At 36.9% G+C, this 13,660-nt stretch overlaps 1 protein-coding gene across 12 annotated transcripts in view; it reads left to right on the top strand.

Moving 5' to 3' along the window:
- The window catches only part of CHN1 (chimerin 1), a 206,801-nt gene that overhangs the window by 170,619 nt on the left and 22,522 nt on the right, over positions 1 to 13,660 (top strand). For all 12 annotated transcript variants that reach the window (XM_003309320.6, XM_063791313.1, XM_054679957.2 and 9 more), the window contains one exon: positions 11,222 to 11,306. In XM_003309320.6, coding sequence (XP_003309368.3) covers positions 11,222 to 11,306 — 85 coding nt within the window. The remainder of the gene's footprint in view (positions 1 to 11,221; positions 11,307 to 13,660) is intronic.

Below are 13,660 nucleotides of genomic sequence, written 5' to 3'. Positions count from 1 at the left end.
TTAAAAATCCAAATTGAATCTCTAGAGGTGAAAAGTATATCTGAAATGAAAAATACACTGGATTATATTAACAGCATATTAGATACCACAGAAGAAAAGATTGGTAAACCAGAAAATACAATACAAAATATCCAAGATGAAGAACAGAGAATTAAAAAAAAAAAAAAAATGAACACAACATCAGTGACCAGTGGGACAATAGCAAGCAGTCATAACATAAGTGTAATTTGGGTCACAGAAGGAACAGTGATGGGAAACCAGGAGACAGAGCAATTATTTAAAGCTATAGTGACCAAAAATTGTATAAATTTGATGAAAAGTCACAGATCCAAAAATGCAGTGAACACTAAACAGAAAAAAATATGGTGAAAGCAACATCAAGGCATATCATAAATTGCTGAAAACCAGTGTTAAGTAGAAAATTATAAAAGCAGCCAGAGAGAGTGAGAAAATTTGGGGAAAGAACAGTTTTCACTGTAAAGTGATACCGAAGGCCCCTGGCTTACAATGGCTCAGCTTATGATTTTTGACCTTATGATGGTCTGAAAGCAATATTCATTCAGTACAGTCCTGGATTTAGGATTGGATTACATCTGGATAAATTCATCATAAATTGAAAATATCAAAAGTAGAAACCCCACTCTCAACTTATGATATTTTCAACTTATGGTGGGTTTATTGACATGTAACCCCATCATAAGTCAAGGAGAATCCATACTTTGCCTCAGCCTAAGAATTGAGGTTGTTCATCCCACACGTGATGTACAGAGGATGTCTCTCAGATCTAGAAATTATACATACGTTTGGTTTCTCTTAAGTTTTATTTTCACATTTCAGCTTCATAATGTGTTTACAGTTTTATGGTTTTATAGAATCTTAAATGTGCATACACTCAAGAATACAATGCACATTTGTTTAAAAGAATATAAATTATTTTTATACTACTATCTTCTCTGTTAATATCTTCGAGGATTATTTTAGTTAGGACAAATATGTCCACTTTGAGGAAACAAATTATTTTCCTTTTTCACTGGTACTCACACATCTTACAAAGTTTTTTTTAAAAGCAGTTGGGGGGATGCACATTACATAAAAATGAATAAAGAATGGCAGCAAAATTCTCATCAAAAACTACGCAAGACAATGGAGTGACATCTTCAAAGGACTGAAGGAAAAGAAATCTGTTAACCTTGAATCCTATATTTAGCAAATATATCTTTCAGAGATGAAGAGAAAATATTTATTTTTTAAACAAACAAAAGCTGAGTGAATTCATCCCCAGGAGACTGGTACTACAAGAATATTACAGTAACTTTTTAAGAAAGAAAATGATACCAGGTGGAAATTTAGAACTACACAAAGGAATAAAGAACACTAGAAGTAATAGTAAGCGTGAGTAACTTTAAAAGATATTTTTCCTGACTTAGTCTCTTTAAAAGATAGTTGACTCTTTAAGGCAAAAATGGTAATGTATTATGTAGTTTATACAAGCAAAATGTATGACAACAATAATGTAGAGTAGAGAATGGGGGAAGTGGAAGTATACTTCATGTATAGGATTCTTGTGCATTACATGAAGTGGTATAATATTATTTGGAGGTAGACTGTAAGTTAAAGGTGTATATTGTAGACTGGGCTTGGTGGCTCACGCCTGTAATTCCAGCACTCTGGAAGGCTGAGGCAGGAGGACAGTTTGAGCCCTGGAGTTTGAGACTAGCCTGAGCCACGTGGCAAGACTCCATCTCTATTTAGAAAAGAAAAGAGAAAGAGACAAAATTAGCTGGGTGTGGTGGCACATGCCTGTGGTTCCCACTGCATAAGAGGCTGAGGTGAGAGGATCACTTGAGTCCAGGAGTGTGAGGCTGCAGTGAGCTATGATTGTGCCACTGCACTCCAACCTGGGTGACAGAGTGAGACCCTGTAAAAAAAAAAAAAAAAAAAAAAAAAAAAAAGATGTGTATGTTCTAGACCTTAGAACAAAACTAAAATTGACATAGTTAAACAGTGGAGATAAATGGAGTCGTAAGAAATATGCAGTTAATTCAGAGTATAAAACATAAAAAAAAAGGAATAAAGGACAAATGGAATGCATAGAAAACGTGTTGATAGTTACATTAAATGAAAATGACTCAAACACACCATTAAAAGGCAGAGATTGTCAGGTTGGACAAAAAAGCAAGATCCAGTGATACGCTGTGTACAGGAAACCCACATTAAATTTAAAGGGCACAGAGAGAAGTGAAAGAAAAAGCAAAATTCTCATCAAAAATTATGCAAGACAGTGGAGCAACATCTTCAAAGAACTGAAGGAAAAGAAACTTATTAACCTAGAATTCTATATCTAGCAAATAATATGTATATGTAGACAATAATTCAAAGAAAATTGAGTGTACTTTTTTAAACACAATTTTTGAACAAGGAATATTATTGGGAATGAAGAATGTAAAATTAATCAAGAAGATATAACAGTTTAAAATTTATATGTACCTAATAACAGGTGCAAAATACATAAAGCAGCAACTGAGCTGAGGGTGAAATAGACAGAATATACAGAAAATTAGTAAGAGTATAGAAGACTTGAAGAACAGTATCAGCGAATTTGACCTAATTGATATTTATAGAGTACTCCACTCAACAACAGCAGGATACACATACTTTTCAAGTGAACTGGAAGATTCACCAAGATACATAATATTCTGGACCATAAGACAAATATAACCATGTGTCATATAACTGTTTCAGTCAACAACTGACCACAGTTATGACAGTGGTCCCATAAGAGTATAATACCTTATTTTTACCCTGTCTTTTCTATGTTTAGATACATTTAGATACACAAATACCATGGTGTTAATGTTACATATTCAGTACAGTAACATGCTGTACAGGTTTGTAGCCTAGGAGCTATAGGCTAGACCATTAGGTCTAGTACATAATAGGTTTTACCATGTAGATTTTGTGTAAGTACACTCTGTAATGTTCACCTAATGAAGCATTTCTCAGAGAGTGTCCCTATCATTAAATGACACATGACTGTATCAATAAATGTAGAAGGGTTAAAGTCATACAAAGCATATCCTCCAACCACAACAGAATTAAATTTGAAATCACTAACAGATATCTGAAAAATTTCCCACATACTTATAAATTAAATAACATACTGCTAAATAACTCATGGGTTGAAGAAGAAATCACAAGATATATTAGAAAATATTTTGAACTGATTGAAAAGAAAAATAAAACATATCAAAATTCATAGAATGTGGCTAAAGTAGTACTTATCAGGAAATTTATATCATTAAATGCTTATATTTAGAAAGGGAGAAAAAAGGTCTTAAGTCAAATAGCTAAGCTTCCATCTTAAGAAACTAGAAAAAGAATCAATTAGACCAAGTACTTAAGGAAAGGCAGTATTAAAGGTAAGAGCAGCAATCAGTGAAAAAGAAGAAAAACAGAATTTTTTAAATCCCAGAATTTACTGGGATTTTAAAAAGGGTTTTAACTACATACTTTTAATAACTTCCTGTGCATTTTAGTCAGATCTTTTTCTTAGTATAGGAATACTTGCATTCATATTGTAATATATGTTATCAGTACTTCTTTAGATGACACTTTTATAACCAAGTCAAAAAGAAATTGAAACCTGGTTGTGTGGAAATAATGTATTAATGCAGACTTAGCTTCAAAGAATTGTGGATCACAAGACCTTGTAGACTAGTCTGAGGGTTTTCTGTATGTCAGTGTTCAGTTACCTATCTATAATGTAGGTATAGAGATTTTCTGTCACTCAGCTATGGAATGTAAGTGGTTTTTATTGCACAACCATTTACTTATTTATTTTCCTATTGTACCTACATAATATAACCTTAGGGGACTGGTATTTCAAAGTGTTGATTTTTACTAATATTTGAATACGAACTCATTCATCTCAGTAATGAAGCTTACTTTCTAAGTAGAAGTGTTTTAGGTGATGGCATTTAACATTTTTGAACCTTGAGCATGATTCAGTTTGGAGGCAAAACTATCAGGGGAAAAGAAATCAAAAAGAAATTGTCTTCTGAAACTTAAAAGAAGCCTAAACATTAAAATTATATATTTTATAATACTCTTAAATACTCATATTTTGAAATGGAAAGTGTCTTTGAATTAATGGTTATATTTATTGTTTCATCATTATTATACAATCTGTACCTTGTAGCATATAATAATCAAAGGATTGCTTTGAGAACTTTGATATTTCCACATCCAGATTCTTGGGTTTCAGATTGATGGTTCTGTGTAAGGGGCCACTATTTCAGCTCAGCACAGAACATCAACACCAGAAATTGTGTTTGTGTTCTAGCATTAATATGGTTGTTTATGATTCTAAGCAAGTTCTGTGCAACCTTTGCATTCATTCTGTAATTTTAGATATATTTCTCCCTCAAAAACATAGTGATGATTGGGAATGTATAGATCATAAAGGAAACCATAAAAGAATTTAAGCTCTGTTAATAAGGCCAATATTGAATTGTGGTAAATGTATTTTTATGAGAATAATTTATTTTTTCTGCACATATTTAAAATATTGTTTTGTATACCAATTAACATAAACCATTTTTATAATATTCTTATGGGAGCAGAACTAAATTACTGTATTGCCCTGGTGACTGTCCTAATAGTCATATTGTTATAGTATGATCATATTTTACCAGTTTTTCCTATAGTTATTGCTCACAGTTAAAGTTACATCATTTATTTGTGGTACGGTCAATGTATGTCTAGTAGGCTTTTATGGTATTTCTCTCAATTTTGAACAGTTTTCTTACTCTTAAAATTAGGTCACCAATTTTCTGTCATTTGTCATTCTCTTTGAAGCGGTGCTTCTGTGTTAACTACTTGTGTGGTTAAGTATGTGGCGCAGAAAGACCCTGCAAATTCTCCCGTGTGGCCACCTCTGTAGCAGCTGGTTATACAGGCCATTAGCACCTGCGCCCCTTCCCCAGCCGCCTAGTGCCTCCCTCACTCCTGTCTGCTGCTGGCCAGTGGGCATGCCCTTCTATTCCAGGTACTTAGCCTTGGCCAGTGCTTAAAGCTATGTTTCAGCAAGTGCCTGGTGCATTTCTTCTGCCTTTCCTGCCATGGTCATCAATTACACATCCATTTGATCAGGACAAGAAGACTAGGAATGGCCAGCATAGTGTCAGTGCTTAACTGACATTATCGTGGTGCTTAACTGAACCAAAACCTTGCTCTTTGTTAATACATTATTACTCCAGAGTTATAGGGTGGTTAGTAGTTTTGACTAGATGTAACTTAACAACAAGGCAAGAAGGTATTGCCTTGATACTAAAGCTACTCCTATAGTAAGTATTCCTCCCAATTTAAGTACTCTTGTATGTATTTCTTGCTAATGATCATAGCCAGTGTTATGTATTCTCTTTTCACGGCATAATAATATAAATCAAAGTACTTTAAACTGAAGTGGTAAAATTAGGGTATGATTTTTTTTTTTTTTTTTTTTGAGACGGAGTCTTGCTCTGTAGCCCAGGCTGGAGTGCAGTGGCACGATCTCGGCTCACTGCAAGCTCCGCCTCCTGGGTTCATGCCATTCTCCTGCCTCAGCCTCCCGAGTAGCTGGGACTACAGGTGCCCGCCACCACACCTGGCTATTGTTTTGTATTTTTAGTAGAGATGGGGTTTCACCGTTGTTAGCCAAGATGGTCTCGATCTCCTGACCTCGTGAGCCACCGCGCCCGTCCAAATTAGGGTTTGATTTCTAAATTCCATATCATGTGGACCAAAAAGTTTAAGACCATCTTGGTGAGACAAACATTGGTCACCTAAAAGAGTGCATTCTAGTTACCCTAAACATAAAAATGAGGGAAGAAAAAACTTTCCTGACCAGCTGCCTGCCTACCTACATTCCTTTCGTTTTGATTTTGTTCATCTGTTCTCTCCCCTCATCACCCAACACTGTGCTGGAGAACTGACTCATCACAGTCCCAAATGAGAAGCTGCAGCTGAAATGTCATTGCCACCTTCCCAAGCAAAATTTTATTTCCCGTAATGTTCATATCATCTCCAACGTGGCTTACATTTGCAGCAAGCTTTGCAGGCATGCTCCTTGGCTATTTGCATCCATGCTTATTTCTAAAGGGAATGTTTTGACTTGAAAGGAATAATGAAGATTAATGGTGAATTTTTCTTTATCTTCCTATATCATGGATTTCTTTTTCAGTTTCTGTTACTGGCTTTCAAACTGGAGATATGAATGCTGTAAACATGATGAGAAGCAGGGTGTTTGTTTCCTTGTATAAGCCAGGATTTTAGTCTGAATAATGGCAGGCCCAACTGAGAATGACTTCAGTTTTTATCTAAGTCATTGCCCAGGAGACACATGACACTTGGCCTGCGCCATATGGGCCCCTCAATAGCCCACCCTCTCCCACCCTGTCCTTTGCAGCCTGCTTCTGACCAATGCCTTCACTGATAAGATTGTACTGGGGATCCATTAATTAATCCAGTCTTTCATCTCTGTTTTAACAGAGAAGTTAACGTGAAAGGAGTTGTTCACAGGTTAAAAGCAATCACAAATGTCATGGTAATAAAATGGTCTTTTTTTTCCAGTTGCACAAGAGGGCTTTAAAACTAGTTCGTTTTGCCCTTTATTCATTAAAGTGTAATTCATGCCTTATACCCTGTCACTTTCATTTGTCGAGATATGGACCAAAAGCTTTGGAGGTGGCCTAGAAAAAATATCTGTGGCCCACTTACAAGGTTGCTTTTCTTGGGAACATTTTTGACTTCACTAATAATGTAATAGGGTGAAGCTGATTGTTCTTTTGAATTATGTCTTATCAGGAACCATACCCAGAGGAATGGGTTGCAGATTTCTAGGGGGTGTGGCAATTCTAGGCAAAAGTCGCTCTCTGTTGTGATCTAGAGCTTCAGGCCCAAGCCCTTGCACCCCTTGTGAACCCTTCCAGGCCTCCTTTCCCGCATATCCCACCTAGTTCTTCCTTAGCATCCTGCAATACACAAATAGTCTTCAAGATGCAACTTATGGCTTTTTAATTATATTTTGAATGTTCGTTGTATTCAGATTTCATCATTTTTAAAACAGGTAATTAAAATACAACAATGTCTAGTAAACAAAATTGTCTGCAGATGTCAGTGCCTGTAGAATTATCTATAGGAAACAGCACCTATTAGCATTGTGCTAGATGGAGCAGTACAACTGAAAAGCTTTTCTAAGTTGTATAATTTGTGCAATTGATTTTTTAAAGATACCTTTTTCTGAGTTGGCAAAGTATGTGATGTAAACATCACTGATAATGTAAAACTGCATATAAAGTGAAACATTTAGATAAAGCATAACGACGCACGTAAAAAGAAAATATTCATCACTTTTTGTTTAATGTGCTTGACACTGGCTGGTATAGTACGATTTTATAATGTGTCACCCAAAAAGGAAACTTGCTTTCAAGTCCAGTGGCCCTTCTCTGAATTCCTGGCCAGTTTTAGCTCCAGTTCCTATTCCCCACTTTGCCAAAACTCCTCATTTGCTCCATAACTGAACTTCCTTCCTGATGCTCAGAGACTATAGACTGCCAGGCATGAATTCCTGTAGCTTTCTGACCCTAGGCCCCACCACCAGTCCTGCACAGCCAGCCTCTCTCCTCTTACCCTCTTCCCTCCCAACTCAGGGAAGGGGAAAGTGATTTTCCTTGTATTCAGAGCTAATTGCTCTGCCCTGGATTCTGTCTCCAACATTTGACTTCTCCAGAGCCTTGCTCCATCAGTGACCCTCCTTTCTTATGAGTCAGCCTTCTCCTTCCCTTCCACAGTCCTCCCCACCTCACTTCCAAACCAGTTTCTCTACTTTTGTACCTCTGTTAATGTCATTCTTCCCCAGTCACCAGACCTTAAACCCTTAACAGACCAGTTTCTTTCCCTCTCCGTTGCCTCTGTTTCAATTAGTTACCAAGCGCTGTTGATTCTGCCTCCTAAATAACTCCAGTTTGTCCCTTTTTCTCAGTCACCACTGCCCGAGTTCAGATCCACATCATCTGTTGTCTAGGTGACTGCCGTAGCACCACCCTACCTAGTCTGTCTTCCTTCAGCCTTGCCCCCTTGACCGTGTCACTCTCCTTAACAATCCTCAGTGGCTCTGCATTGTTCACTGGACAGAATACAAATTTGTAGGCATTGAAAAGGCCCTGTCTGCCTCTCCTATCTCCTGCCAGGCCAGTCGTTTCCACTCCACCCAGACTGAACTTCCTTGCAGTTCTCTAAACACCACGTTGTTTCTCTCATGCCTTGTGTCTTTGATTTTCAACTCAGGACTTAGCTCATGGGTTGCGTCTCTTCCCAGCTTCTCTCACACTTTGCAAATATTTTGATTAGAGTATTTTCACACTGTGTTTAGTAGGAGAAACCCCTTTTTATTTTTGTATAGATCATCATTTAATAAATGTTTATGAATGAATAAAAATGACTAATTAATGAAAATCAGTATTTGTTTTGATGACCTTTAGGGGAATAAAAGACTCAAAGGCTACAGTAATCAACCTTTTACAAATATAATCCAGTGTCATAGAGTCCTAGAGGTTACAGAACAAAGGAAACTTGAGATATATGGATTTTAGATATAAAAATTCAAGTGAGTTTTAGATATAAAAATTCAAAAGGGAATCCAGTTAAACCCTGTTAGACAAATACAGTTTTGTAAGCTGCTGGTTCTGCAAGGCCTATTTCTAGAACATTTTCATGGAGAGCTACATAAGCTACCTTCTAAACGAAAACGATTTAAAAAACAAAAAAAAAAAAACCCAGCCTCAAGTGGCTCAGGATGCCTTCATTAAAACAGCTGCCCAAGAATGAACTGTAAATAAATAACAATATCCTAAAGATTGCTTTCTGAGATACATGTGTAACCCTTTAATTGGAGAACATGGGGTCTGCTCGGACAGTTAAAATCCTCTCTTCAGCATATCTAATATAAAGAAATATCCCAGGCTTTTTGAAATGCCACATTCACTGCTACTTTCAGGAAGGTGGGGAAAGGATTGGTTCTATTAGAACAGCTCAGTAGCCAGTGCTGTTTCCCAAATGCCTATTTGTTTAATAGCAAACAAAACACCTTCTACTCTTTTTGCTCTCCCTGTTTAACTTTCAGATGCTTTACCATGAGATAACTGATAGGCACAAAATAATTCCTGAGACTTCCTTCATACTTTCATTGCATCTTTAGTCACCTTACCAAGTAAATGATACTGATTATCCTGAGGTTTGGCAACCTATAAGTGAGTTTGCATCCCAAAGACTTTCTCTAAAAGTAGCTTCACAATTCTGTTGCTGTTTCATGATTATATAACTCTCTTTCTGAATCAGCACTGCCTACTTCACTCATTCCCATAAGAATAAAGCACGATTGCATGCTTTATCCAGTTTTATTCACTGTGAAGAACACAGGGACATTACAGAGTATCTGGATGTTGATCTTGGGCTCTACTTCAGCAACTCCAGGAAATACTTTGAGTTTACAGGCTCTGAACATCGTTAACAATCCAGAGGCGGCTGTGCCTGCATTCCTGACCCTCCTCCATAAAACACATAGAAGGGATTATGGCCTCCTTTTCAAAATCAACATAAAATTTTGTACTCAGACTCAGTTGGCAACAACAAAGAGTTACAAGCACATACCTGCTTTGAATGAACCCAGGGTTATCCCTTGCAGCTTTATATGGATATTTGGGCCAATGTAGTATTTTGAATTCTGATATTCTGTTTCATTGATTCTTATATGCATATTTTATTTTCCATTTTAATGTCTCTGAATTTGGGATTTGTCTGACAACCAATGGCTTGTCATGATTTAATTGGCATGGTTTTTCTAAATGGAACACATAATGGTATGTCTTACATTTATGGTATTTTCATTTGAAGAAATAAGTTTCATATCTTAAAAATCATTTACTTGGTTTCTAAGACTTAGTCAATACGTTAGTACAGCAATTGTAAAAATGACAATCTTAGCTGTGAATTTTATTATGTATGGTAGTGGTTTTGGCAGATATGTTGGAATCAATTGTAATTTACTGATAATATTGAAATTTTTATTATTTTTTAATGTGCAGAGTTTGGATTCATTGGTTCTGCAAAATATTCTACCAATATTTTTTCGTCTGAGTTAACTTAGAATGCCTTCTCTTTCCTGTTTGTAAAAGGGATAGGTATCTTAACATTTGAATCCTTTCTTCTTTGGGGATTCCTTTCTTTTTAAGGAAAAGAAATCAAATACAGTAGAAAGAACCTTTATGAGCTGGAATGGTTAGTGAATAATTACTGTACTCAAACAAGGTTCCTGATAAACTGTAGTTTCTGCAGTTTCTAAAATACGTTTATTCTCCTTGCTAACATAATAAATATCAAATGTTTTAAACAGAAATTGGGCCTTTTTGATGATTCTGATGTGACCCATCAATAAGTATCTCCTTTAATGTCTGTGATCCTACTCATAGTCACAGAAGGTAAATTATCTGCAAAATTCCTGACAGGACCCAAGACATACTCTATATGGCCACTCATGCCTTTTCATGTCATAGTACTGTAGAAATAGCATAGTACATAGAAATGCCAGTATTTGTATAGATTGGGGTGCTTGCACCTGAGGGGACATTGGAAAACTCCATTATATAGTTTTCAAAAGTAAGTTACAGAATATTGGTCTGATTTATCATTCCTAAAACAAAGAAGAAATCAAGCTCTGAAAAAAATGTTAACTGCTTGTCAGTTTCACTCAACCAAGGTTCTTTTAAATGCAGCCATGTTGGCGCTTCATTACTAACCATGGGCTGGGTGCGGTGGCTCACACCTGTAATCCCAGCACTTTGGGAGGCCAAGGCAGGCAGATGCTTGAGCTCAGAAGTTCAAGACTAGCCTGGGCAACATGGTAAAACCCGTCTCTACAAAAAATACAAAAATTATCTGGGTGTGGTCGTGTGTGCCTGTAGTCCCAGCTACTCAGGAGGCTGAGGTGGGAGGATCACTTGAGGGAGGCCTCAGTGAGCTGTGATACACCACTGCACTCCAGCCTGGGCAACAGTGAGACCCCATTTCTCTTTCTCTCATATATGTATATAGAATATGTGGCTTGTATATTAGTGCTTTGACATGAAGCAGTCTTCTCATCCGTGTGTTTCCCCTTTCCTGACTTTGCCCCTCTTTTTTTTTTCAGGTGCATACATTCAGAGGGCCACACTGGTGTGAATACTGTGCCAACTTTATGTGGGGTCTCATTGCTCAGGGAGTGAAATGTGCAGGTAAGAGCTCTTGTCTTGTCTCTGGATTGAGTCAGTTGTGAAGTTATAAGAGGTGAGGTAGAAGGAGACTTGTTGTTATGCATATCCAGTAGGCTGGATCCTGGTTTGGTCTTATGCACATGCAGTAGGCCAGATTCTCAGGCAGCCACTTTGGAAATTTGATATTTTATCTGCTCTTAACCTTCTGGCACTTGATGGACAGCACACTAGGGATCTGGCATTAGTCCACTGAAAAGAGAGAAGTCAGCTTGTTCAAAAAGTCTGATAAAAGGAGATAAAAGTAAGGCAGTTATATTTAATACTTGCCTTTGATGTTGCAGTAACTAAATTTATAAAAATGATTTTTTTAAAGCAATGTACAGGGACCTATGATTGTTGCCTTGGAAACTGAATTTTAAAGATAACTTGTTAAGCTGGATTGTCCTTACTAAATTTTTGTGAAATCAAATTGAAGCTTTAAAAATCTGTGAATTCATCTTCAAAGATGGTTACCAAATTCTGAAAAACCACTTAGTCACTAATATTTTCTGTGTGATGTTTTGAAATCAAATACATCAAATACTTTTTGTAAAATATGACCATGAATATTTAGATACAAATTTAGAAACCAAAAGATTTACACTTACAGAAATAGCCAACACAAGGATGTATCTGAGATACTTTGTGAAATAAAGTACTTATGCATATCACATGAAATCCATTTGTATAGAGCAACTATACTGAATACTGGCCATTTATCCAAACTACTTTAAATTCTTTTTTTTTTTTTTTCTGAGACAGAGTCTTGCTCTGTCTCCCAGGCTGGAGTGCAGTAGCGCGATCTCGGCTCACTGCAAGCTCCGCCTCCCAGGTTCACGCCATTCTCCTGCCTCAGCCTCCCGAGTAGCTGGGACTACAGGTGCCCGCCACCACGCCCAGCTAATTTTTTGTATTTTTAGTAGAGACGGGGTTTCACCATGTTAGCCAGGATGGTCTCAATCTCCTGACCTCGTGATCCGCCCGCCTCAGCCTCCCAAAGTGCTGGGATTACAGGCGTGAGCCACCGCACCCAGCCCAAACTACTCTAAATTCTGACATAGGCTTAAAAATAATCATGTAAATTTTAAATGTCTAGTATTTGGTTATAAAAGTTTCCTTCTGCCATTTAATTTGTAAAACTAAAAAATATATTCTTACATGTCTTTTAGCATGAAGCTTTACACTAAAAAATATACTAAGTAAAGTATTTCAAAATGGTAACTATAGTAACTGTCAGATTTATCACTATAAACATCATTTCTTTTGTGGCATGATTTTTAAATGGAATATTTTTGTTGTCCATTATGTGCAGAAATTTCTGGGGTCTGATTCTTATTTCTAAATTGCATTTCCTTTGAATAGCAAGATATAGTATGTATCGCATGGAAATGTTCCAAGTCGCTCTTCTTTCAGTTATTATTCCCTTAGTATCACTAAAATGTAATAAGGTTCCAGGCATATATCACCATTCAAGGTCCTTCCTGCCGCAGGAAGTGGGATAAGAATCCTACACGTGTGGACTTGGAGCTGTGCAGAGGTGTTCGTCAGGGAGCGCCTCAGCTCAGAGTCGAAGCTCAGAGTGAATGAGGAGAGCCTTGCTGTGGCTGGTGGTTATCCAGAGTTGGGATGAAGAAGGCCATGGTTGTGCCTTTGCACTGGAGGGAAACAGTAGAATGGAAAGTGTTGATAAAGTGGAGGTATTGAGGCAGTGTGCATTGCAGTTTCACAAAGGCAGATGGAATACTCTTTCCAAAGCACAAATTGCCTGCTCGAGAACAATGGTCTCAATGAGCCCAGTTTGCCTTTATGAGACAGTCTTGTCCAGCTGATACTCTGCAATAGTTTTTTAAATGTTTTATGACTGTCACAAACTTAAAAGCTTTTCTTTCATGAGTAACGGTGTATATCGTTTCCATTTTGAAAAAGTGAAGCCCATCTACGTAAGAATTCTTAGCTATTAATAGAGAATAGGTACAGCACCTATGAATAATCTTTGGGAATACGCTACAACCCCAATCATGTTGGAAAGAAATGTTTTGGAACATTTATCATGTCAATAATATGGGGGAAAGGAGAAAGAATTCATCCCCATCTCCACAGCCACCCACATTAATAGCCTCTACCTCTTATTGTGAGTAAAGGTCGGGAATTGAAAGAAAAGCCTTGAGGAGATTTTTCATTTTATGTTATATCTTGTCCTTAAAAGCATTATATTCAGTGTGATTTGAACCATATTAATGTGTAATACAAGCACAAGTCAACTCATTTTGAAAACACGGAGGGTTGGAATTTGAATTCATTCTGTTTTCTATGACAACTAATTATATTTGGATTGG

This window comes from Pan troglodytes, chromosome 13 (assembly GCF_028858775.2).
Source record: "Pan troglodytes isolate AG18354 chromosome 13, NHGRI_mPanTro3-v2.0_pri, whole genome shotgun sequence".
In the NCBI taxonomy this organism is placed as follows: domain Eukaryota; kingdom Metazoa; phylum Chordata; class Mammalia; order Primates; family Hominidae; genus Pan; species Pan troglodytes.
Note: the sequence above shows the minus strand (reverse complement) of the source record. Positions and strands in the feature narration are given on the sequence as shown.